The 27,874-nt window shown below is 29.8% G+C and overlaps 3 protein-coding genes across 7 annotated transcripts; all 3 read left to right on the top strand.

Moving 5' to 3' along the window:
• The first annotated feature begins 1,987 nt into the window (after window positions 1-1,987).
• On the top strand, window positions 1,988-4,020 carry LOC114185818 (inorganic pyrophosphatase 2-like). Its single transcript, XM_028073745.2, has 4 exons — window positions 1,988-2,232; window positions 2,427-2,548; window positions 2,670-2,871; window positions 3,566-4,020. The coding sequence occupies exons 1-4, from the start codon at window positions 2,095-2,097 to the stop codon at window positions 3,884-3,886; spliced, it is 783 nt and encodes a 260-aa protein (XP_027929546.1). The 5' UTR covers window positions 1,988-2,094; the 3' UTR covers window positions 3,887-4,020.
• A 1,658-nt stretch (window positions 4,021-5,678) lies between these two features.
• Window positions 5,679-7,298, top strand: LOC114183043 (inorganic pyrophosphatase 2-like). Its single transcript, XM_028069875.2, has 4 exons — window positions 5,679-5,816; window positions 5,918-6,039; window positions 6,222-6,423; window positions 6,850-7,298. Exons 1-4 carry the CDS (start codon window positions 5,679-5,681, stop codon window positions 7,225-7,227), a joined length of 840 nt encoding a protein of 279 aa, XP_027925676.1. The 3' UTR covers window positions 7,228-7,298.
• A 14,325-nt stretch (window positions 7,299-21,623) lies between these two features.
• On the top strand, window positions 21,624-27,628 carry LOC114183920 (inactive protein kinase SELMODRAFT_444075-like). Of its 5 annotated transcripts, none has more exons than XM_028071102.2 (12): window positions 21,624-21,728; window positions 22,366-22,408; window positions 22,750-23,119; window positions 23,379-23,634; window positions 24,066-24,223; window positions 24,297-24,391; window positions 24,519-25,552; window positions 25,975-26,138; window positions 26,269-26,345; window positions 26,437-26,584; window positions 26,672-26,821; window positions 27,155-27,628. In XM_028071102.2, the coding sequence occupies exons 4-12, from the start codon at window positions 23,451-23,453 to the stop codon at window positions 27,239-27,241; spliced, it is 2,097 nt and encodes a 698-aa protein (XP_027926903.1). In that variant the 5' UTR covers window positions 21,624-21,728; window positions 22,366-22,408; window positions 22,750-23,119; window positions 23,379-23,450; the 3' UTR covers window positions 27,242-27,628. The 5 variants fall into 5 exon arrangements, with proteins under 5 accessions (XP_027926903.1, XP_027926904.1, XP_027926901.1 ...); XM_028071103.2 differs by having other exon boundaries at window positions 21,703-21,798; XM_028071100.2 differs by lacking the exon at window positions 21,624-21,728 and adding an exon at window positions 21,737-22,064.
• Window positions 27,629-27,874: the final 246 nt, after the last annotated feature.

Here is a 27,874-nt window from a genome sequence, read left to right as displayed (position 1 = left end):
ATCTTCTTTTTAATATATATATATATATATATATATATATATATATATTAATAGATTGTAGTTATTATGTCTAGGCGTTGATTTTATGTGTAAACTGGTGGCATATAATCCAAATCCACATATGTTTCATAAAAAGTGTAAAATTTTTATAATTTTTTTGAGAAAGCACATAATTCATAATCCAATTAAATAGATATTTGTTCGTATTAATCATCAAAGAAGAAAAAACAAAAAAAATTACACAGAGTATTTGTGTAGACCGAATTAAGAATAAAATATAATTTTATTTTGTCAAAATAAAGAATCATAGCAAATTTAGAAATGTTACAATTCCAAAAATTAATACAATCTCTCTTATTCAGTATTCAAGAAGTATTTTCAATAACAATACCGTATACATTCTTAATATCATGCTAAATTGACGACAATTTAAATAATACGTATTTGTGATGTATAGACTTAAAAAATTGAACACGTACAAGTTAAGTTCAAGTCATTGTGACGATTCTAAAATAAACATAACAGATAAACTTTATTTTTCATCTAAATAACAGTCCACAAACTATCATTAATCTTAGAACCGCACAAAATAGACTATTTAATGGTAAACAATTCAAGTTTATGTATATCTCGAATTCAAACCAAATTTTGAGTATTCATTATTCTACCTCAGAAACAAACTTAAAAGGTCTTTTATAAAACTCAAAATCATAAGACCACAAGTCACCAATTATCGAATTTGTTAATTGAATTCTTCCTATATTATACAAAAGATCTCTCTTTAAAATAACAAACTTACAAATCTTATTAATCAAAATGAAAAAAATTGCGTTTTAGAAGTCTTCACGTAAATAGACACATCAAATTACAAGATATTCAATCTTATATATAAAAAAACTAGAAATAATTTAATAAATTTTATTTTTAATATTTAAAATAAAACTCGTGTGGTGAATTAAACTCTCACTTTATATACTTAATCCTAAGATTATATTAATTTTTTATATAACTCGTAAGTCCTCACTTTAATTCAACATGAAACTTAATTATCTTAAAAATTATTTAAAATTAAGTAAGAACATTATTGTGAAATAGTATTGCTAGATGCGATGATAGCAACACAGAACCTAAAGAAACAACTTTTTTTACAAAATACTAATCTTATTAATTCAGCCTTAATACTAAAAAGCCAAAGAAATTTAAACAAATAGAACTAATATTTTATTATGAAGGCAAGAAACTGAAAAACTGATTACAATAATTTAAAAAGATTGACTCACTATGATATGATATAAATATATATATATATATATATATATATATATATATATATATATATATATATATATATATATATATATATATATATATATATATATATATATGGCCACATACATAGTCCAAAGACAAGATTGAAAAACATGTAGTGTATAATATAAAGATAATTAGAGAATAAAGAAAAGTACCTATATATGTTCTGTAGCTTAATAGGTTAGTGTCTAATTTGCAAAACAACAAAGAAACAGTGGAATACAATACAAAAGAACAATATCTAAATGTTGATGATGTTTTCTAATGTGATGAGATCCAAGTGTAGATGCACATGATGATTTCACAATTCAGCAACTACACAAAACAATGAACCACAAAAAAATAAATTAAAATAGCAAAAGAAAGCCACACCAGAAATATTCTTTTAGCCAACACAGTGGATTTCATATCTGGCCAACTTCAGCATTTAATTCCCCACAAATATTCCCTTTCATTTCATCATGTGATCACATATGTCACATGACTTTAACCTATATACCACACCATCTTTTCTTAGCCCTTCGATTGTTTGACCAATCAAATCTTCATCCCATCCAATGCCTGTAATTGAACTTCGGGAATAACAGCAAATGTTCCATGAAAATGTGTACCTTTTTGGGTTCCTTAGGCTTTACGTTCACTATAAATACCCTTTAATTTTCAAGATTGGATCGAAGCAAGACACGATTTTGAGAGAAGTTTTAGACACCCAATAGGAATCTGATTCTATTTGTTCTTCTGGGATTTTTCCATTTTGTCTTGCACACTAATTTTGTTACTACAATGGCTGAAATTGTTGTGGTTTTTGACTTTGACAAAACCATTGTCGACTGTGACAGTGATAACTGGGTTGTTGATGAGTTGGGTTTCAGTGTTCTGTTCAATCGTCTCCTTCCTACCATGCCTTGGAACACTCTCATGGTAAGCTTTTCATTTCATTTTTATTAAAAATGGATTCAATTATTCGATAGTTTCGTATTCTATTTATTCTTTTTTCTTTTCAAGAAAAAACATCCTCAGACACATTGTCACACTCTTGTAGACACATTTTTCTCTTATTAGTAGAGATGTTTTAAACCTATAAAATTACACACACCTCGTTTTGGCTTTAACAGGATAAGATGATGATGGAGCTTCATTCCAATGGAAAAACCATTGATGACATTGTGCAAGTTCTTCAGAGGATTCCTATACACCCCAGAATAATCCCTGCCATTAAAGCAGCTCATGCTCTAGGGTGTGTTATGTATCACTTTTCTTAAATTTTTTTCTTTGGTTTTCCTATAATGTAGTAATAATATTATGGTGTTTACTTTTGAAAGTAATTTGTATTGTGTGGTAACATACGTGATTTTCAGGTGTGATTTGAGGATTGTGAGTGATGCAAACACGTTCTTCATCGAGACAATTTTAGAACACTTAAAAATAAGGGAATGCTTCTCAGATATAAGCTCTAATCCAAGTTATATTAACGAAGATGGAAGACTGCAAATTTTGCCTTACCATGACTTCAACAAGCTTCCCCATGGATGCACTTTGTGCCCTCCCAACATGTGTAAGGTCTATATTCTTCAAACCCTTTGCTTATAATAATGATAACAGTACATAAAAAACTAGGGTTAAATATGTTTTTTGGAAACTAGGGTTAAATATGTTTTTAGTCTCTCAAATTTTAGTAAATTTTGAAATTAGCTCATCTTTGAAACTTTGTACCAATTTAGAAATGCGTGGATTTAGTCCTTCTTACCAAATTTTGTTAAGTTTATTTGACATTTTAAACACATTTTATGATAATATTTGAGTTAACATTAAAGCGAAAATGTGTCAAATGGTGTAAACAATTCAAATACTATCATAAGATGCACTTGAAACGTCAAACAAACTTAACAAAATTTGGTTAAAAAGACAAAATTCATGTATTTTTAAAGATGAATGACTAAATTGGTCAAAAGTTTTTAAGAGAGACTAATTTCAAATCTCACTAAAACTTAAGGGACCAAAAATATATTTAATCCAAAAAACTATCACTTAATAGATTGTAGTTATCGAGAGATGACGGTTCTATATAAATATACATGAGATATTGGTCTTACACATGTAACACATTTGACATCACTTTTAACCTAAAACCTTAAGATAATGAGATTATGTATCTTTCATCTTATATAGTGTTTAATTTTGTCTTCTCTGTTAAATGTAAAATTTTGACTTACATTTGGACTATTCGATAATTATAAAATTTTCTCTCTTGCAGGGCAAAATCATAGAGAAAATCCAAGAATCATTAGGAGAAAAGAAGAGATTGATCTATCTTGGGGATGGTAGTGGAGACTATTGCCCAAGCTTGAGGCTGAAAGAACAAGATTTTGTGATGCCAAGAAAGAATTTTCCTGTGTGGGAATTGATATGCAAAGACCCTTTACTCATTAAAGCTGAAATTCATGAATGGAGCAATGGAGAAGAGCTTGAGCGAATTTCTTTGAGGCTAATCAACAAAATTTGTTCTGGAGAGAGTGCTGAGTTCATTTCGTCCAATTGCAAACTGCATTTTATGTGCGTGCTTGGTTCCGATTAAAATTCACGTTATTGATAATTTTTTGTGTCAATTTCGTTGTTCGTCTTCATTTGACGTGCATCAAACACAGTTATCTGTGTTTTTGCTCAACTTCTGTCAGTTAACAAATAATAACAGTTTAATGTCTGTGGAAATCTGACATATTTAAACTCCATTAGAAATATTTAAGATATTATATTAGATTAATAATACAATAGTACGGTTTAAAAATAAAATAATGATTTTGAATAAAACAGTAATATTTTAAAATTAATTAAAAACTAAATTGTAAATATTTCAAAATGTATTTTTATCAATAAAATTAAATTTGATATAAACTTATATTTAGACATGTACATTTTCTCAACATTTAACAAATAATTTTATCAAGCATTTATGGTTGAATAAATTACGTGCACAATTTTCACATACCAACTATAGTTTTTTAACTAACTTCGAAATATGTTTTACAAAACACAAGCTTTAGAATTAAAATAAGTTTACGAAGACATTTCGTAGAAAAAAAAAAGTTTATCACGAATGTGAAAATAAGAAAATATACAGCTTAATTGAGTTTCACCTTATTTGATTTTATGAATATTTTGAGAGTATATTAGTGCATAATTAATTATTTCGACCCGCATTGAAGATAAAAACTAAATAATAATCCACTTAATTATGTCAAATTGAATATGGGGTGAAGTGTACTATAGTGAATTGTGACTATAATTTTTCCTTTGCAGGGTCTAATATCCCCTGAAGAAAAAGCAAGAAATTCATATCTATTTTGGAGATAGGAGTGGAATTACTGTTAAAGTTTTTGAGGCTGAAAAAGAAAGACTTTGTGAGCCCAAAAAAGAAATTGACATGTAAACGGCCCTTAACAATTACTTCCTGCACCGTACCGTGTCTGCACCCATATTTTTTAAATTTATTTTCTGAAACACAATAAATAATTCCGAATTTTTTCTTCCAGAAAGCAAACATATATTCTTCTTCTATGTAAAATATTTTTCGGAAGCGATAGGGTGAGAGAAGGGTGAGAGAAGAAATTTGATGGGTGGAGGAAGTAATTGATAAGGCCTGGGCTTGTTAAAGCCCAAAGAAGAATCTTAATAAGACTAATTAGACGGTGTTTAAATGCTTTAAGCTTCTTTTGAAGTTCTAAGATTGGATTCAAGTTCGCGTTAGGAATCCAAGTGTGAGTCTATGTTTAAATTGGTTAAAAATAAGAGAGTAGAGCATTATATAAGAATAAAGATCCATAAACTCCATTATCTTAAGGTTTTGGGTTGAAAGTGGTGTGAATACCTTATGTGGTTAAACTTAAGTCTCATTAATGTTTATTCTCTCCAGTGAAATGTGTTTCCTTAAGAAGGACTCCATTGTCTTAAGGTTTTGGGTTGAAAGTAATATCAATACCTTATGTGGTTAAACTTAAGTCTCATTAATGTTTATTCTCCCCAGTGAAATGTGTTTCTTTAAGAAGGACGGCAATACAAAAGGAATCTAAGTGTGAGTCTAAATCCCACATTGACTAAAAATAAGAAATACTTGCACATTTTTTCTGATATTAATGTTTGTGTTGAGGATTTTACATCAAATAATAAATAAAAAAATGTACAAAATAATAACAATTTTAATCCAATGTAAATTCGTAAGATTCCTCGGAATAAGAAAGATTCCATCTATCATGCATGCTTACGTGCGAGCTAGCATTTTCTTTGCCTATAAAAAACACTAAATTTGTTAGTCTACACAACACATTCACAGAAAGTATTAACCTACAAAAAGATAAGCTTTTGCACATTTAATGGCTGGGATTGTGGTGGTTTTCGACTTCGACTCAACAATCATCGAGTGTGATAGTGATAATTGGGTTCTTGATGAGTTTGGTCTAACTGAAAAGTTCTATGAGCTTCTTCCTAACACGCTTTGGAACCCTCTCATGGTTTTCTCTAACTTTCTCCCTTTTCTTGCTTAATTCTGTCGTAATTTCTTTCCTGATAGCAAAATAAATAACTTTTGTTTAATTGTCCTAAAATTTCACAGGATAAAATGATGTATGAACTTCATTCACAAGGAAAAACCATTGAAGACATTGTACAAGTTTTAAACAGGACTCCAATTCATCCCCGCATTGTCCTAGCCATAGAAGCAGCACATTCCTTTGGGTACATATACATAATATAACATGCTTTTGAATATTAATTTCAACAAAAAACTCAACATAGTAAAACATCATGGTCATGAAATTTCTCTATCATAAAATGGTTAACCTAACCAACATGTGGATTTTCTTTTCCTCGATAAATAATGATGCTAACACCTAAGATGGCATTACTGTTATGTTCAGGTGTGAGTTGAAGATTGTGAGCGATGCAAATACTTTCTTTATTGAAACAATTCTGAAGCATCATGGGGTTTGGAATTGCTTCTCTGAGATCACTGCAAACCCTAGCTATGTTAATGAAGAAGGGAGACTCATAATTTGCCCCTACCATGATTATGTCAAATCTTCTCATGGATGTAATCTCTGTCCACCAAACATGTGCAAGGCAAACTCCAACTCTTTCTTTATTTATGAGACTCATTATTATTCTAAGTGACATCGATTGTCCCGTGACAGAAGTTAAGCGGACGGATCACAATCAAATAAATCGTAGTAATAAAAAATTATTTATAAAATAACACATAAAATTATAAAAGAAAGTTCTCAAAATTTAATAATAAAAAAAATATTATACTAATACTATTAAACACACGTCAGGTTACATCTTTCTGGTGTATGTCATAATGCCAAAATCCAAGGGATCCCAACAACATAAAGCCAAAACTATGCCATGTAATAAGACACTATCTAGAGCAGTGTCTTTAAAAACAATCTTTGACCAAAAACTACTGACTAAACTTTTCTAATATTACTTGCACAGGTTCAACTTTTCGAACCATTATTGATTAACACTTTCCCAAATGTTACACAGGGATTGGTGATGGAAAGGATCCAAAAATCTGTCGATGCTGCATCAGAGAAGAAGTACATTTATGTTGGAGATGGAAATGGAGACTTCTGCCCTAGTTTGAAGCTGAAAGATAAGGACTTTTTGATGCCCAGAAGGAATTTTCCATTGTTTGATTTAGTGTCCAAAAACTCTAATCACATAAAACCAGAGGTGCATGCATGGAGAAATGGGGAAGAACTTTATGATGTTATGCTTCATATTATGAACAAAGCAATTGGTGAAGGAAAGAACAGTGTTAGTAGTTGTACTTCAACAAGATCAATTGATTGCAAGTTAGGGTCAATTTCAATTGATGTTCATAATAACCCTTTACCTTCAGCACTTCCAGTTCCTCCATAACTAGCAATTAGGATCGATCAATCTCAAAATTATTATATTTCTTGTGTCGTGTCTTCTGTGTTTCTACTTTATTTTGCTGTCAGTTCTCTGCTTTTGCAGAAAGTGTATGAGGCTTCAGCCTCCTCCTATTATTATTGATAAAAAGATCATGAATAAAGTATACTTTATTAACTAACCATTGTGTAAGCACTGATTAAATGATTGTGTTTAGTGTTGTAGAAAAAAATTTGTTTTGTAAATTTATTTAACAAATTTGTTATCATGATCAATCTTTCCTATACATATATAGTATTAGATTTACAAAAATTTAATTAATAAATATCGTTCTGAATTTCTTAATCTGTATCGGAAGACAAATAAATGATATTTAGATATCATCTTTCTGTTTGTTTTCATTCTTAGTAATTAATATCAAAATTACACTTTGGAAAAAAGAACAAGAGTAACAACGTATTATATATCACTTTTATGACAAATTGTCCACTTTATCTTTCTATTTATTTGTTTAATTTAATATGGTCTATTCTTCAATTAAAAATTCAATTTGATTCTGTTATTTTTATAATCCCACTGTTATTATTACTCTTTTCACTAATTGATATGACCGCACTATTTAATTCGAATATGTATCGGTTTTATACTTCGGAAATATTAATGTGCTACGACCAATTAAATGAAAATGACAATATTAACATAATCTTTAAAGTTAAATAAGTTCTTATTATTGAAGTAGAGAAATATTAATTAATATCTTTTTTATTTAAATTAATTTTTTAAAAATATTTTAATTTTAGATATATATTTTAATTTTAGAAATTAGTTATTATTTTAGATTAAGAGTAAAATATTTTAAATGTTTTATATTTGATATTTTGTTATATTTTGTTCCATAGGATATATCAATAAAATAAAAAATATGAGATAAAGGTTGGGAGTAAAAGACTCTTTTATTTCAAATATAATTTTTTCGTTCATAATGTTTGAATATAAAATTTTATTTACGTTACAACTTATATAATGGTGAGAAATAGTGAAAGCAATTTTTTTGTTTTAAACATCTGAAGAATAAAGTTCAAATTAAAAATATTTAGTTTTATAAAGTAGATGATAAATAATAAAACAAATCTTTTTTTAAGCTTATATATCATTGTCCCACTAAACTACCAAAACTATTTTCCACTTTTTCTTTCTCAACCAAACATACCATAAAAGAAAAAGAATGTCCATATTTCTTAGACCAATGATATTAGTTTTTTTTTTCTTCAATATTTCAATAGTTTAACTTAGAGAAATAAATGAGAATAGTGAATGCTCACCAAACATATATAGAATCCATACTTTTTCAAAATTTCTGTTGATTGAGACAAGTAAACAAGATTTTCTATGAGCAGTGAAGTCAAGGAAGACTGTGGTCAAATTTCAATTAAAATATTCAATATCTTATTTTCCTTCACCATCACCATGCCTTTCCATCATCATTCATTTGTCATCTTCTATGCTTTCCAAGAAAAAAATAATGAATTTGGTAGAGTTGTTTAAAGTAGATCTACAATTGAATCAAGAAAAGCTATATATATGTGTTTCAAATATGTGTATCACATAATTTTCTTACTGTGCCATGCACTAAAACTCCTTTTTCTTTTCAATGCTGTCATTGTTGGATCTCACCACACACCACCTACATAACAAATCACTAATCAACAAAAGTGCAACCTGATAGATTTATAAAGGAGTTTCACTGCGAAAATACAATATTAATGAGATTTGAGTCCAATCATATAAGGTATTGACACCACCCTCAACCCAAAACATGTTTGTGGATCTTTATTCTGATATAGTGTTCTACTTTCTCATTTTTAACCAATGTGAGACTTAGACTTATACTTTGATATCTAACATAACTTATGTTCCTTGTATTTTTTTTTTCAAATTCTTAATTTTCTCTCTCTCAATTTTCTATACTTTTCCTTATTATTAAAAAAAAAAAACAAATCATGCATCTCGGTAGTTGTTTTATACATTAATTTTCTTAATAAAAAAATGTGTATTGTTGATATCTTCCATCTGTTTTAAAATGCTTCCAAAAAGAGGATACATGTTTCTCCTTTTATGGTCCAAATCTTTGAAATGTACCTTGTTTATGAGTGAGTTCGTCTAAGAGGTTTGTGATATTATATTTGTTTCGAAAGCTTATTCTAAAATGTATTTTATGTGTTCCAAAAACTTGTTTCAGAAATCTTGTTCTAAAAATCTCCCTTTAGAAATCCTATTATACAAATCATGTACCAGAAGATTTTCAGAAGAAGTAATCCCAAAGTCACCTCTACAAAGGGTAAAATGAACATTTTAGAAATTACAAAGGTATAGTTAGAAATCATGAGGGTGCATGAAGGACAGTTTTAGAGGCCTAACAAAGCCCAAAAGGGTATAGAAGTTTCAAGTGGAGTTGGGTTGGTCTCATTTAATTGCATTAAAATTGGGCCTCTGATTGATGTACCGAACTTGAAGCCCAGTAGTTTTGTAATTTCAGAAATCTCATGGAGGCGATGCTACGTATTATGTTTTTAAATAGCGGGAGAAGTGCATTTAGATATTAGAATGCACTTTAGTTCTTTGCTCAATGGCCAGTTTAAGATGGATCCTTAAAAGAAGCATTTAAAAACACGCTTTTCACTCTCCTTTTTTTTTTCTCTGAGCCTGTCCTTTAATGCTTTAACCAAAATCGAGAAAGTAAGAAAACAGATTTATGTTAAGGCTGAATCAAGTAATTTACTACTAAAACTCCAAAAACATGAATAGCTTTTATTGGAGAGTCAAAACAATCATATAACACGAATCACTGCAACCAAAATTTGGTGGAAAAGAAAGGGGAACAATCTACCTGTTTAAAGGGACATTAATCGATGTATTCCGTTGCATAGGTTTCGATATAAAACATGAAGTTGAGTATTCTGTAAGTATAAAGATTCACAAATTTATTCTTTTAAGCTTTTAGATTAGAATCTCTGTTTTAATTTCTTATTTAGGTAGACTCGGGTTTCACCGGTATTATTTCTTTCTTTGTTGTTAGAAGTCTTATATCGACTAGAGAAAAAGACAATTTTATAATATATAAATGAGGTGCAAACCTCACCTTATAAATCGATTTTGTGAGTTGAGTTGGACTTAAAGCCCATCTCTAACATGGTATTAGAGTCTATCTTAACAAACTTTCCTGAACATTATGTTCCATTGCTATCGGAACATCCACTTACTTGTATCCCACATGTTGAAATTAGGTTTAAAGTCCATTTCTAACATTCGTGGTTAATTCTTCCCTGGACAAAGACCCATAAGTTCAGAACAATATTTTTGTCCTAGTACCATAGTGCAAGGCAAATTCATGCAGTACAACACATAATAATAGGGGAATGAGGTGGAAAACATGAAGTTGATATGATGAAAACCAGAGAGAAGGACAGGGAAAAAAGTTGAAGCCAAAAAATAGAAACCGAGGAAATGGAATCAGAATATTTTGTTAATAATCATAAACAGACAAGTTGGGTTGTCTATACTCGTTTTGCAGTGTGGTAAAAGGCAGCCAAAATGTTGAATGTTGATGTTCATGGCCACAATTATGACATGGTTGTTCTGAGTTCCAATTTTACGTGGAATCATTAACTACAGAACGGTGACAGACACAAAGCAATATATGCAATGGTGGTAGCAATAAAGAGCCTCCAGTGGGGGCTAACCTAGCCTTCTCATCTTTTCATAGAACAAGAAAAAACATGGGGATGTACCTTATGCACCTTGCATGCTATCAATTCCATGTGGGCACAAATTCCAACTGGCCCACCCATCATGCCTTGCATTATTCACCCTGTCAACTATTTTACCACAAACTGTTAAGTCCTTTAACCGTTTAATTTACCGTATATAAGTGGATATAAATCTTATCTTACAAGTCGATTCAGTTAAGTTTAAAGTCTACTTTTTCGATCCAAAATAATTCCTGAAGTGCCTATTACAGTTGTAGGGTCAATGTATTTGCATGTGAGTGTTTAGGCAGTTCTGCTTCACTGTTCTGTGCCCCTACCTTTTCCTTCCTCTGACCTCTTCAAAGCATTGACTAATTCAGAAAAAAGCATAATACTATAATATGCACCAGTGTGGAATGTTTTAACCAAATAGTAATCACTTATTAGGCATCAAATGAACCATGAATCATTTTGTAAACTTGTCAATTTAACTGAAAATTCATTCTCCACCGATAAAAACTGTAATAAACTTCTTAGAAGTGGACTTTAAACCTAACTCAACCTCACAGTACCAGTTTGTAAGTTAAGGTTTTCACCTCATTTATATAAATGTTGAACAGAACTAAAAATTAGTTCATTTGAAGGAAACCGAACTATGAACACATTTCCTATTCACTTCAAAATTTCTAAGAGGAGTTTTATGATTGCTCTTTATGAAGAATCAAAGTGGTAATTACTTCCTGATTAGACTGAAAAACTACTTTATGAAACAGGTGATGGAGTGATGCAGATATAGAATGCAAACTATGAAAATGAGTTTACACAGATGGAGCCATTCGTGCAGTGGTGTCTCCCCAGCACACAAGTGCCAGAATCTAGCATGAGATAAGAAAAAGAAAAGATGCATAGTACATGTAGGGCACATTACAGAGGACATGAAAATGATCTTAATTATGAAGATTTGCTTATCCCACTGCCCTACCAGTTCACCTAACATGTTCCCTCATCCCTCATAAAAGCTCCTAATTTGTCATGTAATCAGTGTTCTTACTTGTGTGCTAAAAACTATGCTCGTAATCAAGCCACAATAAGTGTTCAATCAATCATTATAAAAAGTGTCTACAGTGGAAATTTTGCAGTATGAACTTCGTTTCTGCATACTTCCCTAAACTAACCACTCAATGGTGAAGGCCCACATGTGCATCAAATTGAAATTAATAGAAATAATTAGAGGAGGGGAGAAGATTCATCTTAATTGAACAATCCATGTTCATATCATTACCTTTTCTTATTTGTCTATCATTCATAGCTATGTTAAATGACAGACCAATAAAATAAGGTATAAATATTGTTGAATAAATATATATATATATATAATTTATTTTGTATTTATTTTTTTACTCAAATAAATCTTAATATATTTTAAATAAAATTTAGTCCATTAACATAGTTTAAAAGGTCTTTGTATAAAAATTTGGGTTATTTTTTGTCTTAGAACCCTTCCAGTGGTACTATTCAGATTTTGACATTTGCTACCTTCTAACAATTTGAAATGTGATATTTTTCAAATTCTAATTTAAAAAAGAAAATAATAATCTGACTCTATTTAAAAGATATTAGAACTTAATTGAATCATAAAAAAAATATAAAAACATCTTAAAAATATATTTATAATGTTTGTAAACAAATGTTAATCTTTATACACTGTTTTAATAGGACAAATTTTGTTTGATATTTAAAAAATTAAATACAGTTTTGATTTTCCTATTTTGTTGAATCTATAGATTTGGTTGATGAGAAACATTTGGTCCCATTTTAAGAAAAATGTAATTTTTTCCATTCTTTTTTTGAATTGGTTATTTATGAGAAAGAGATTGAAACAGAAAACGATTGTGTTTGGTTTGAAGGTGAGAAATTAAAAGTAGGAACAGAATAGCTGCGAAAACATAAATGCAAGAACAGTAAAAGAAGATGGAGTTCCCAGGTTGTGCCCATCCATCAATTACATGTCTGCACAAAACAGAAAACAGAAAACAGTGAGTGGTAAGCAATGCAATGCCAAACAACACTAAGCATTCAATGACCCTTTCAACCTTCTAAATCCCCACTTGCCTCACACATTTTAAAAAATTTGTATTCTTTGCTTGATTTTTTGGTACTGCTATGATTCATAATAAATTAATTATCATTAATTTTGGCATTTAAAAATATATTAAAAAATTTAATGCTCGGCAGAAAATAATATAAAAAAAATCAATTAATAATTTGGACTTCATTTTAAACCATTCACCATTTATGGATCTTACCATTCACGACAATGATATTTTGATTCACTTTTTTTAATTTAATTTTAGCCCATCATTTTTATCACCTTTTAATTATTTATTTTAATTTTTTTAAGTAATGTGATGATATAAAAAAAAATAGAAGTGATGAGTTAAAAACGAATGGGTTAAATATATTTTTGGTCTCTCAAGTTTCAGTGAATTTTGGAATTAGTCCCTCTTCAAAATACCAATTTAGTCCTTCATCTTTATAAATGTGTGAATTTAATCCTTCTTATCAAATTTTGTTAAGTTTATTTGACATTTTAATTGCATTTTATGATAATACTTAAGTTAACATTAAAGCGAAAATGTGTCAAACGGTGTAAACAATTCAAATACTAGCATGAAATGCGTTTGAAACGTCAGATAAACTTAACAAAATTTGGTAAGAATGACTAAATTGATACAAGATGAAGGACTAAATTGGTATCAAGTTTCGAAGAGAGACTAATTCCAAAATTCACTGAGACTTGAGGAACCAAAAACATATTTAACCCAAAACGAATAAAACAAAATGAGTTAAAATATCATTATCCTTTTATTTAACATTTATCATGACTTTCATCCGGATATTAATTTCATTCATGTTATTCTAACCACTACTTTTCTCTCCCAAAACATTCATTCTGTGTCAATTGTTATTATAAAGGATAAGCATTTTATATGGTCTAATTTAATTATAATTTTAAGGTGTATATAACAATATTTTTTTTTTTAGATGGGATCAAAGTTAAGGACAAAATAATTTAACTAAAGAAATAAATAATTTTAAACTTTTAACTATAAAAAATATAATAACTAAGGGATGGTTGTTTAGTACTTGAGTCAATCAAATCATGTATCAAACTGATAATTAAATGATAGATAAAAGAAATTAAAATTTGATTATATATGGCATTGATAATAAAGATCAATCTAGGATAACTTATTAGTTATGAATTTGCATCTTAATGTGAGATGTAAAATTATAGGATGTCTCTGTTTTTATCTATTGTATTTATGAATATTTTAGGCAATAATTTAGATCGTGTTTTAGTATTTTCAATAATATTACATCGTTTGAGTCGATTTTAATATATTTTTTCTTTAACTTTATATGAAACATATGTCTTTTAAGGGTTAAAATCATAACAAAAATTTCATTTTCTAAATTATCTCATATAAAATATTGATTTTAACAATGTTAACGAATTTGAGGTGAAAATAAGTTGATGTATTTTTATGACAACTTGTACGATAAACCATAAAAAAATATATAAAGAAGTTTTTAAAATTTATCTATAATATTATTTTATATAATTAGACAATTATACAAAAGTTAGGTGGATCAAATTGAACTTATACCATCTTAAGATTTATGTAAAGTATAATAAAAAAATTACATTAATCAGTTTGATTTTTAGTTTTTTAGTCTACATCTTATAAAAGTTTCCAACAAAGAAATCATTTTAAGTATACTGCGTGAAAATACTAACTTTTATATCTAGTACGGTGTTTCATTACCTAAAAAAACTCATATTTCTTGTCAATGTTGTTTTGAAAATCTTTTTATAGAAAATACTTGCAAATTTTGTTGTAAAATTTTTTTTGAAAGAAATTGTTACCAATTTTCTTGCGAAATATTTTGTATAAAATACTTTTTGCAACAAATTTTGTAGGAAATACTTTCAAATTTTATAATTTTGTAAGAAATGATTACATGCGAAGGAATTACCTGTCAATTAAAATTATTAAAAAAAATGACAGAAATTTTTTTTCTTGCAAATTCTTTTAACAAATTTGCAAGAAAAATCTCATATAATATAAGAATTTTTAGTAGTGTTTGTTTTTTAGAGGAGATATGTAGTGTTCGAGTAAAATTCAATTATATTTATTTTCATTAACTGTTATTTAACAATGGAATATATTTACAAATATATTTATATATTTTTACTGCTAAGATTTAGTTTTGATACGATCACACAACTTTCCTTCTCTACTTAGTCTTATAATACAGTATTAAAAATTTATTTTATGTTTTCTTTAAAATAGATAAATAGAGTAAAAGTAAAAAAGAAATAAGTCAAGGAAAAGTAAAAGATGAGAAAATAAACTTTAATAAATAATTTATCAAGTAAAAATGAATGAAAAATATAGAAATAGATTATAAATATTTTGTGAAGTTGTATAATTTCATTGATTTCTTAGGAAATTTATTATTTATAAATAGTATTTTTTTTATAAAAATAACTTAATGAAGTGTATGTTTTTTTTTAGGTTCTTTTAACCTTTGAAGAATACCGAGTTTTCTTTTTGAGTCTTTTGTTAAACGAGTTCAATTTGTTACTTTTTTGTTTTTTTTAATATATATAGTATAAAAGTCTATGGGCTAGAAATTTGAACAGTTGATAACTAATAAAATAAACGACTTCATTTAATGCTACTGGTCATGTGTATTAGGCTATCTGGATTATTCATTTATATATATATATATATATATATATATATATATATAACATAATTTTTTCAATTGGTATATTTTATAATATTTAATATTTTTTTATCTGTGTATAGTGTATTGTACCTGAGTACAAATAAATAATATCTTATAAGTCAACAAACACCATTTGTAAAATATTTTCGCAAGATCTCTAATATAACTTCATCATATAAATTTTGGATGTCCATTGTTCAGCTGTATCCAGCCTTTGTTCCTCATTTATTTAACAGAAAATTTGACAAATATTTTTAATGTAAATTTTTCATGTGTCAACACATTGTCCATTTGAGTTTATTCACTTTGATATTTGAAATTTTGGTTTTAGTACATTTTTAGATCAAAATAGTTTTCTTGTTTTAAATATTATACGCTTGTGGTTCAAAGAAATTTCCACGATTTTCAAATCTTTTGTTCAGTTTTTCCATCGTCAGAAAAATCAATTTGAAAAAGCATAAAAAGAATTTGTTTGATAACGATATTGAAAATGTAAATGATGAATTATGTAAACACTTGTTTCACAATGGTATGATGTATATGAATTAAGATGTGTAAACACTCCACAACAAAATATAGAACTGTAGAAAAGGAAGATTTTTCATCTTTTAGAGTAGTAAATCATACTTCTTCCCTATGTCTATTTTTATATCCTATGCCACATACTTCATCAACATGTTACCCTTTATTTTTCTTTTTTTCTATAAGTCTTTCTTGTTGAGTCTTTGAATTTTTATATGTAATTCTAGAAAATAAAATTAGATATTAGAGTTCTTAAAAAAAAAATATATATATATATATATATATATTATCTTACAATAAAAAAGTATAAATGTTTGGATGTTTAAAAAAAAACTAATTCTTGACAAATAATATCAAAGAATGAAACAACCCATTTTGACAATAGAGCAAAATAAGTTATTTGACTCGGAAGTTGAGATTCCTAAAAGATAAAGATAATGACGAAGAGATAAATATCATTGGGAATTTAACTATTGCATTAAGAAAAGATGTTAAATATATATATATATATATATATATATATATATTTTATAAATTTCTTCGATACACATCAAAGTTTCATGATTACAATTAATACTCTGAAAAACAAACATAAGACTCAAGTCTTGAAAGAAACTTATTGTGAAAATTTGTTAACAAATTGAACGATGATAAGATTTAGGGTACAAACATGATATTTACAATAAAATGTGAAAAAATAAAATAAAAATGGGACAATAAGAAAATACAAAGTCAAAGAGATACACACCCAAATTTATAGAATCTATAAGGAGACATTTGATCATAAATATCTCTTAAGTTGTTTTTGCTTTGACAACTCATTTTGGAAGTTGTTTTTGCTTTGACAACTCATTTTGGTCAAGACTTATACCATTTAGATGTAAATAATGTCTTTCTTCATGGGATTTTAGAAGAATAAATGTAGACGAAGATTCTTCAAGAATTTGAAATTCTATTGGAAAGTTATGTCTTTCAAAGAAAGTTTTATCTGGTTCCAAGATAGTTTTGGTTTAGACTCTCATTCTCTTACTTGGATCTAGTTGTAATAAAAAGATGAAATATTTCAAAGTTAATATTTCTACAAATTTGTGGTATGAAATCAAATCAACCACAAATTTATTAAAATATGTACATGAATTTCCTCTAGGATTTGAAACTTTAAGGTATGTTTTTCAAATAAAGTTGATTATGGTCTTGAGCAATCTCCAAGATGGTTTTAGGTTAGAGTGTCATTCTCTTTCTTGAATTTGGTAGTAATCAAATGATGAAAATATTCAAAATTGATATGTTTCTACAAAATTGTGATAGGAAAGCAATCAACATAAATTTATTCATAATCGAGTATGATATGATACAATCAAATATAATATAATATTGATGGGTCTTTTTGAGAGATGATCAATAGAGAGAATGAATAATACCAATGAAACTTGAGGCAAAATCATATAAGGAATTGATATTATCTCTAATTCAACCAACAATCTTAAGGTAAAAAATTTATAAGTTTTCTATCTTATATGCAGGTCAACTTTATCATATTTAATCAATACGAAATTTAGACTCACACTTGAATTTTCGACAAACATTAATAGAGGTATTGTATATACAATATTTGCTCTATATCACATAATAGGCACTTCACTAAGGGGCCTTCGACACGATACAAGTTGATTTTCAATTGAATATTCACCAAAGTCTCACATCGATTAATATGAATAAGAGAATAGAAAAAATATTATAAAAATAAATGATTGATTTTAAAGAAATTTCCACAACTCAATATGTTTTTTTTTTTGGGTATAGGGAGTTTAGGTGCCATTGATGCATATTTGTTTAGAAAGATGTATAATGTAAATTTAGGATTATATATATTTTTGGTCTCTTTAACTTTTAGTGAAAATTGAAATTCGTCCATTTTTGAAACTTTAAACCAATTTAGTCTTTCATTTTTTTAAAATGTATGGATCTAGTCATTTTAAACAATTTTTGTTAAGTTTATTTGATGTTTCAAATACATTTTTCAGCCAACATTGAAACGAAAATGTGTCAAACAGTATAATCAACTCAAACACTGTCTTCAAATGCGTTTGAAAAGTTGAATAAACTTAGCAAAATTCGATTAAAATGATTAAATTTACGTATTAATAAGATTGATGACTAAATTGGATCAAAATTTAAAGACTAATTCTAATTTTCAGTGTAAAAGTTAAGATATGAAAGTTCAGGAACAAGAAACATATTTATATCTTAATTTTTTTTAATATACACATAAATTTGTTTTTTACTTAAAGTTTAATTTCTTAATCCATGATTTGTAATGAAATGTTTGTGCAATAGTTTTATATTCAATAATGCCAAAAATACAGTTCATATCTTCGTAACGTTTTGTTTTGTGCAATAGTTTTACCCGTTACTTACTTTTTCCTACGCAACACAGAAAGGTCTTGGTTTTCAATCCCATTCTCGAAGTGGTGTATAAAACAGAAGAAGCAACAGTGCCACTTTCAATTGCTTCCTGCAGTGTTTCTTAATATTTGATCATCTCACCAAATAATGCAAGAAAATAGAGTTAGAAACTTTGCTGGTTTGAAAAGTACGTAACGATGAGGAAGTCAGAACACAGCGTGAAATTAAAGCAGAAGTGAGAAGAAGACGATGAGGTTGGAATGGACGGAAAACGTTACTCATCGGGAAGTGATTCGAGGGTGACAGCGGTGCTGAATAGACGGGGATTGGTAACGGCTAGTGGGTCCCTCGGTGAGCGTTTGTTTTGTGGTACCAAAAAAACCACAACCACTGATGACCGAACAACTGTTCTGGTTCCTACGATATGTGTGTTGGTTGTTCTGTTTTTGGGTTTTAAAAATGGGAAGAAGGAGAAGAAAGAGTGACTCACATTTATTGATTTTATGACAACCTTCCAAAAGTTGAATTGGGATTAGAGATAGTAGATTACTACAAGGGACAATTTTTTATTGTTTCTTGTTATGCACCACACTGTCTTTTCTTCATGCATCTTCATGCAGTGCAGTCAATGCTTTCACAATTTAATGCCACCACCATCTTTCTTTTCCCTCAACATTTTCAACTTTTTCTGTTTTGTATTTTTTGTTCACAAGATTCTGTTCTTCATGAACCAACAAATACATCAACAATAACACTACACTATACAACAATTTTGTTTAGCAGTACATTATTGTTATTTTATTACAAATAATTAAATAAAGACACCAAAATCACAGATAGAAGTTCTGTGATTCTGAAAAAAATGATGATGAGGCTAATGAGTGTTGTCCCCTATCTTGTAACTGTTGAAATGAATAGAAGCAGCAGAAGAAAGCATAATATGTGCAGTATTGTTATTAGAAGCACAACTAATAGAGTATAATAATAGGTCATATCAATTAGGTTTGCATTATTATTTTGCTAGAATTAGTACAAGCATTTATGTAAACAAACTCCTATTTTGATTTTAGTTTTTTTTTTTATAAATTTAACTTTTGCATTTCATAATTTTATACTTTTGTTTTTTCTATTTTAGAATTTAATATATAATCTTTTATCATTTAGGAAACTTGTTTTTAACCTTTGACAGGTATTTTTATAGAGACAAGTGTAAATTTCTTTATTATATATTTTTTTTCTATTTTAAAGCACTTATGTTTTCTTCATCTTGTATTCATCATTTTCACCGTGATAACAATTACATGGTTAAATAAATCAAATCATGCAATTTGTTTGTCATTTTTTTATTTTTAAAATCATTTTTAAATGATTATCTTATTAAGAAAGAGGAAATAAGGACAACAAAACTCAAATTTTACAAATAAACTTTTTCATTCTTTCTTTATAATTTAGAGAAAAATAATTTGTAACATTTATTATTATGTATAATCTAAAATATTTTAGTAGAAGAACAATTAAGACCGAATTAATAGAGTGTTGTATAAATGAACATTTTATTTCAAATAAAATTTTCCATTAGAGAAAAATAAATAAAATTAATTTCAATATTTTTAAAAACATAAAAGTATTGAATTTAACTTCTGTGTATTATTAATATATATATTTTTTATAATATAACTTATAAAATAATTTTTCATAGAAAACTTACAAAATGGTTATTGTAAAAAAAAATGATAAATATGTATATAATCATAATGTATAATTAAACCATAATATCTTTTGTATACAATGAGTAAGTGTATTATTTGATATTTTCCTTAATTTACATAAATTGCAATATAATTTAGACTTGTTAGATGTGCTTTCATTTGAATTTTTCACTTGTCTATATTTCATGTTCAATTATTATATAACATAAATATGATTTATTTATTTTAAACTAAATGTTAAAAAGATTAAGAGATGAAATTTTTTTTAAATGTTTTATGAAGACTAAGTCTAACACTTTTTATGACTTTTAAGAAAAGTATTTCAATTTTTATTTAAATGAAATAATATTATATGGACTAAAGCTAATATTTATTAATTTTACAATTGACTAAAACTATATTTTTGCTTCCACCAACAAAGCAGTATTTGCTATCACTTTTTACAAAGAAAAACAAAAAAAGGTTATGTCAAGAAAAAGGACAAAGTACATTGTTCTTTAAGTATAAAACAGGATACCAATATATTATTTGCATATTTTAGAGTACAAAATTCTCTTTAAATTATGAAGGCAAAAATGAATCCAAGAAATTTAAAAAAACTTAATAGATACGTATTTAAATTTAAACAATATACAAATATTACATATAAATAAACTTTTCTGCAATAAATCAACATAACTTATTTATTTATGTTTTTAAATATTAAATATATGTTAAGCAGTTGATTAAGCTAAACATCTATAGCAATCCCAGAGTGAATGAGTAAAAAAAAAAAAAAGAAATTAAATATTAGTACTAACTTTATTACAGATAAGATTTTTAAATCTTTGTATCAAGCAATCCCCCTAAAGTTGTTTCTAATTAAGTCACAAGATTCATCAATTTTATTCCTAAATATCTATTTTGTGCCTATTACATTGATTCTTCCTGCACAGAAATAATTTCAAAAATATCTTTATCTATTATTATCTTTATTTTTTTTACTTTCTTTTATTATCTTTTACCTTTTCTTTTCTTAATATTTTTACATTTTAGTTATCACTCTTATAATATGTAATCTTATTTTAATACAATGTTGTGTTCACGTATTATTAGATATATAATATTTTCATTTTATAATTAATTTATCCTACCTTCATAGAAACATATTATTTATGATAATATAATTCAGGTTTATATATAAATAAATAAATTAATTAAAAAAAAAAACCATTTCAGAAATGATCACAGTTGACAAGTCGGACACACACACATGTAGACGGCGATTTACAGCTTAGCTTTCTCTGCTCTGCACAAAATCTGAATTTCTCTCTCTGCATTCAAAGTATGTCATGTCCCATATGTGTGTGCATTTCATCTTCTACACCAAATTGCAACAACGGTTGCACTTCATAGTAATAAATTACCCTCACAATTTTTTGAAACCATACTTAATACTACATTTCTGTCTCAGTTTTCGCCATCTCTCTTCATTCCTCAAACCAACAAATTCCATCTCTTCTCTTCTTCTTTTTGCCAAAGCCATTTTTCCACTCTTTTCATTCTCGGAGACTTGAAAACCTTTTATCTTTTGGGTTTTCCAACTGTGGCTAGTTTCATGTTTTCTTTTCATTCTTGTGGATTCTTTTACCACCCAAATGTAAGAGAAGATTGTGGCAAAGTAAGCAAGAAACCTTAATGACAAAGCTTTGGGTTTTTTTCTAACTTTTTTGAACAGTAGTAAAAGGGGTCAAAATTTCGTCATTCTTTATCTTTTTTAGTTTCTGCGAACAATAGTTTGAGCGAGCTCGATCATCCCGACACCTCTTTCTTTTGGTTAATGCTTGGTTGTGAGGATATTGTTTTATTTGGTTAGGTTTTGATTTTGATTTTTTATCCTGTTATTTTTATATTCATGACTTCTTATTGCTAAGGAACCATTCTGAGGTTTAACTGTATCAATTTTCTTTGAAAATTTTCAGGTTCTGATGATAACGATCTTATGACAAGCATAAACAGCAAAGTGTATGTTATTATTTGTTTTGGTTGCTGTTGTTTTATTTTGTTATTTTATGCAGGATGTTCATTGTCCTGAGGATTGACATGGTATATACTAACATGATACAATAGTGGAGAAAAAGAAAGTTTTGGATCTTCTTGAGAGATCTCTCTTATTGTTTTCTACTTGGATCGTCAGTGATATTTTTTATATTCCTAAGCTATCAAAAGGTTGCTAGTGATTACTTATCTGTATGTCTCACACTGGCATGCCTTTTTTTTTTTTTTCTTCTTTAGACTCTGCATTATTGATGCTATTATTATCACTATTTCCAACTTCTAAAGTTGATTCCTATGTCACTGTGCAGGGTAAAAATTGATACTGAGCTTTCAGTGACCCGGAGAACTAGAAGACGTCTCGACCTTTAGTCATATCAAATAGTGATTCAAACTCTTGATATATGAAGGACATGCCACTATTTATGTAGTGGAATCTTTTCGCAGGGTTCCTCTGGAGGATCATCAAAAGCAAAGCCAACTAGTTGAAGCCAAATGTTTTGACTTGTGAAGAATAATTTGAAAACTCCACACACAGCTAGTGTATGCAACTGTTCTCGTGTAATGGATTGTCTCTTAGCCTTCCCGTGCAGTGCTTTTAACCCTGTAGAATTTCTGAAACTTGAGATTCACAGTACGGTAAATTTGGGGATGCAACGTCTTGCTTTCTGAGCCAAAAAGGTATCTGATCCGATTCTTGGCAGATTTGATTCTATTTTGGTAACATGGATTTGATAAAAAAAGTTTACTTGCCAATCTGTAACACTAAAGATTTGAGTTCTGGTTAAAAGAGTCTTGTCAGTGATTGTTCTGTCACTGCTTGGAAGCATGTTGCATTGTGGTTATATATGATAATCCTGGTAGAGCTTGAGCACGACAGAAAAAGCTAGTGATATTGAACATGCTCATGTGTTTCATCCCTTTGTTGTTTAAAATGTAGGAACATCTGGGTTTGAAGGTTATTGAGTGACATCTGTTGAGCAAGACAGTTTTTGTGGGATTGCTGGCCCTGATGAGTCGAGAACAGCAGAAGCGAGGGAAGCAAGAAATATGTTCTGATGGAGCTGAAAAGGTCATTGTTGCCGTTAAGGCATCAAAGGAAATTCCAAAGACTGCTCTTGTTTGGTCCCTGACTCATGTTGTGCAACCTGGCGATTGCATTACATTGCTAGTGGTTGTACCTTCACAGAGTTCGGGTAATGAAATTTTTGCCATGATTTCTTTATCTATTTGCTCTTTGTCAGACATTATTTATTGCGGTGTGATCGTTATGGTTGCCTTATGGTTGCCTATTTTGGCAAGCGAATAACATATTAGTTGGGTTCCAAGGATATGTCATCCCCTTTTTTATATGGATTGTTTTGTTTTGAATAAGAATTATGAACAAATGGATAGCAGTTTGACATGTAATATAAACCCTTGTATGATAATTTTGTTCACTTTCTTGCTTGTGGTGGATGACTATAGTTATGTACTATTGCTGTATCTGGTGTGTGTCTCTTATTTCAGCTTAAATTCTTGATGCATGCAAGAACCTTTACTCTCTTATTTTTTTTTTTTGTTGGTCATTTGAACCTGCACTCTTCCTTTACTCTGCGTACCTAACTATTTTTCTGCTCATATGTAGGCAGAAGATTATGGGGTTTTCCAAGATTTGCTGGTGATTGTGCCAGTGGTCATAAGAAATCTTCTTCAGGATCATCAAGTTCGGAACAGAAGTGTGATATCACTGACTCTTGCTCTCAAATGATCCTTCAGCTACATGATGTCTATGATCCTAACAAGGTTAGGGGCCTTGATGTAAGAATTTTCATATTGAATGTTGCGTCTATACGCCAACCTAACAGTTATTCAACAGATAAATGTGAAGATTAAAATTGTTTCTGGATCACCATGTGGAGCAGTGGCTGCGGAAGCCAAGAAAGCCCAAGCCAATTGGGTCGTTTTAGACAAGTAATTTTCTATTTCCCCCACCTAAAGGCCCAGACTTGATGAGCTCTTAATTTCTGGTTTCACTATTTTATTGATGTGATTATAATTCAGCATGAATTGGTGGTATTTTCAATTTTGCTTTGTGCAGACAGCTCAGGCATGAAGAAAAACAATGTATGGAAGAGCTGCAATGCAACATTGTGGTTATGAAGCGTTCACAGCCTAAGGTACTCCGCTTGAATTTGGTTGGAACAAAAAAGAAGGATCTTGAAGAATTATGTTCACTACCTTCTGAACAAGATCCGATGCTTGGAAAACAAACTAAGAACAAGAATGATTCTTTAAATTCCTTAAAAGGTCCAGTTGTCACTCCATCTAGCAGCCCTGAGCTAGGGACACCGTTCACTGCAACTGAAGCTGGTACTTCATCGGTTTCAAGCTCTGATCAAGGAACTTCACCATTTTTCATCTCTGAGATAAACATTGAGTCAAAAAAAGAGGAAACTATAAAAGAAAATCCAGAACTTGATGATTCTATATCAGACACAGACAGTGAAAGCTTATCCACTTCTTCAGCAAGCTTGAGATTCCAGCCATGGATCACCGATTTACTTCTGCATCAACGATCTTCTCAACCTAAGGAAGAAAGAACAGAGAGATCTTATAATAGGAATCAATTGTCTACTACTAGAGCTTTGCTAGAAAAGTTCTCCAGACTTGATAGAGAAGCTGAAATTGAAATCTCAACCTATAAGACTGACTTGGATTTCAGTGGGAATGTACGAGAAGCAATAGCGCTATCTAGAAATACTCCGCCTGGTCCACCTCCCTTGTGTTCAATTTGTCAACATAAGGCTCCTGTTTTTGGAAAACCTCCAAGATGGTTCACCTATGCTGAATTGGAGCTTGCCACTGGTGGATTTTCACAAGCCAATTTCTTGGCAGAAGGAGGATTTGGATCTGTTCACAGAGGTGTTCTACCAGATGGACAAGTTGTTGCTGTGAAGCAACATAAATTGGCCAGTTCTCAGGGTGATCTTGAATTCTGCTCGGAGGTAGAAGTCCTGAGCTGTGCTCAGCACCGAAACGTTGTTATGTTGATTGGTTTCTGTATAGAGGATAAGAGAAGGCTATTGGTTTATGAGTACATATGCAATGGATCATTGGATTCTCATTTATATGGTAATTTCTTTTGCTTTCAGACCAAGTTATGCTATGGCAAGGCCATGTTTTTGAACTTCATTAACATGCATATTCACGTTTTCTGTGAAAGGTCTTGGTTCTACGCTACTTGAAAAGTTATGCATCATCTAATATGGGAATTTGGTTTGATGTGGTAGATTCATTTTTGTAAAGCTAATGAGATTCAAGGCTTTGTACTCCTATATGAAACTTGGTTTCATACATATTTTAGCTAGCATGCATTTATGCTTTTGGTTGGAGTTGGACTTGTCTTGTTCTTGAAGACTAGTAATGCAGAATATGTAAATATTTTATCATTTTCACATTCAATACAGTGATTGCAATCATGTAGTATAGGTTGCATTTTACTGATACCGGCTTGATTTGTTATCTGGATAACTGGACATTACTTGGAACTCTAGCAGGGAGACAACGAAAACCATTAGAATGGTCTGCCCGGCAAAAAGTTGCTGTTGGAGCTGCCCGAGGGTTGCGATATCTTCATGAAGAGTGCAGAGTGGGTTGCATTATCCACCGTGACATGCGGCCCAACAACATTCTTATCACTCATGATTTTGAACCTCTGGTATGGGTTGGGTGTCACCTGCCTTGTTCTCTGCAGTCAGCAGTTTTATAGTTTACATGTGAAAAGCACCACTTCATATCTTTCTTTCAAAAAGTTTTTCAGTTAATTAATTTGTGTTAAATTATTCCAGGTTGGTGATTTTGGACTAGCGAGGTGGCAACCCGATGGTGACACAGGAGTGGAAACTAGAGTAATTGGAACATTTGGGTATGCACTGTATTAATCCTTGTTTAGTTTCATTGTCTTGTTATTCTGCACAATATCAACAATTCAACTAAGTTTTGTTGGTGCAATGCAGGTATTTGGCTCCTGAATATGCTCAAAGCGGCCAAATTACTGAAAAGGCTGATGTTTATTCATTTGGTGTGGTGTTAGTGGAACTTGTTACAGGGCGAAAGGCTGTGGATCTCAATAGGCCAAAGGGACAGCAGTGTCTTACTGAGTGGGTAAGTCAAATGATATTAATATCTAATTTATTATGATTTTAATTGTGGCAATGGTATCATTTATGTGAGCATTCGATATTTAAACAGGCACGACCACTATTAGAAGAATATGCCATTGAGGAACTGATTGATCCAAGGTTGGGAAGTCACTATTCGGAACATGAGGTCTATTGCATGCTGCATGCTGCCTCATTGTGCATAAGGAGAGATCCTTATTCTAGACCTCGCATGTCACAGGTAAGAAAAATTGAACAAATTTTTGTTTTTTGTCATGTTTTCTAATGAGGGGACTACATTACATACACATTTCCCAACCTAAAACTTTATTTAAGAAGTTATGGGCTTAAAGGTTATAATCCAACTGTCAATTGGGGACTTGAAGGGAATTCCTCGTGTGCTGCTGAACTGAGCGTTAACTTTTATGAATTCACTCCTGATGGTTCTTTTATTGTGAGAACCAAGAATAGCACTGACTTCCAATGTGCTAAACACTAACTTTATGCATTGATTTTACGCCACTTTTGGTTTCCCCCACTGATCTTGATGGCATTCTTGTCTTGTTTGTTTAAGGTTCTGCGAATACTGGATGGTGACACGGTTATGGACCCAAATTATGTTTCAACTCCCAGTTATGATGTGGGAAACCGGAGTGGTTGATTTTGCTTTTTTTGACCAGAAAGGTAAAGCTAAGACAGCGCCACTACAAATGGGGTCCCCCTTTTGTAAGAGTCACTGAAAGCTTTCTGTGGGAAGCTGAGCACAAGCCTTTGCCTATTGGGAAAGCAACAAGTCTGTCTAAGTGGACAGACATGTGAAGAAACTACAGTTAAAACAGTTCACGATGAAGAATGCTGTCTTGTTATGCTAAGCCGTAGTATTTGCAATTTGTAGGTAGTTATGTTTAAATTTCTCTGCAATTTAACCTAATGTTGCATATGTGTATAGTAGTAGTTCTAAAGTAGGTTAAGGTATTATAGAAGCTTTTGAAATTCTCCTATGAAACTTTTAAATGGATGGAAAAGTTTTTGATATTGTTGGTTCAAATCTCTCCCCAATGCATGTGTTTTCATAAGCTTTGTGTTTTAAGAAACAAACAAACTTGGGCTAGGGCTGAGGCTGGTTGTTTCAAGTGGCAACAGAAAAAGGTAGTGTGGTGGCTTTATTTGAAGTATGAAAAGCTGAGGTGTCATTATATGGAACATGTGAAACAAAGAAAACCTGGTTGGCTGATGATGACAGAAGGGTGAGACTGAGAGGTTGAACGTGATCAAGTGGCATGTCAAATGTTTG

Source organism: Vigna unguiculata, chromosome 5 (genome assembly GCF_037176805.1).
Source record: "Vigna unguiculata cultivar grain cowpea cultivar isolate G323 ecotype 2 chromosome 5, ASM3717680v1, whole genome shotgun sequence".
NCBI lineage: Eukaryota > Viridiplantae > Streptophyta > Magnoliopsida > Fabales > Fabaceae > Vigna > Vigna unguiculata.
Note: the sequence above shows the minus strand (reverse complement) of the source record. Positions and strands in the feature narration are given on the sequence as shown.

Bases quoted from the DNA above. Each gene is read 5' to 3' on its own strand.
- LOC114185818 (XM_028073745.2), top strand. From the start codon at position 2,095: ATGGCTGAAATTGTTGTGGTTTTTGACTTTGACAAAACCATTGTCGAC. The intron at 2,233-2,426 runs GTAAGCTTTTCA...TGGCTTTAACAG, and splicing joins TGCCTTGGAACACTCTCATG to GATAAGATGATGATGGAGCT. The intron at 2,872-3,565 runs GTCTATATTCTT...TCTCTCTTGCAG, and splicing joins GCCCTCCCAACATGTGTAAG to GGCAAAATCATAGAGAAAAT.
- LOC114183043 (XM_028069875.2), top strand. From the start codon at position 5,679: ATGGCTGGGATTGTGGTGGTTTTCGACTTCGACTCAACAATCATCGAG. The intron at 5,817-5,917 runs GTTTTCTCTAAC...AAAATTTCACAG, and splicing joins CGCTTTGGAACCCTCTCATG to GATAAAATGATGTATGAACT. The intron at 6,040-6,221 runs GTACATATACAT...TGTTATGTTCAG, and splicing joins GAAGCAGCACATTCCTTTGG to GTGTGAGTTGAAGATTGTGA.
- LOC114183920 (XM_028071102.2), top strand. From the start codon at position 23,451: ATGAGTCGAGAACAGCAGAAGCGAGGGAAGCAAGAAATATGTTCTGAT. The intron at 25,553-25,974 runs GTAATTTCTTTT...TTGGAACTCTAG, and splicing joins ATTGGATTCTCATTTATATG to CAGGGAGACAACGAAAACCA. The intron at 26,585-26,671 runs GTAAGTCAAATG...ATATTTAAACAG, and splicing joins AGCAGTGTCTTACTGAGTGG to GCACGACCACTATTAGAAGA.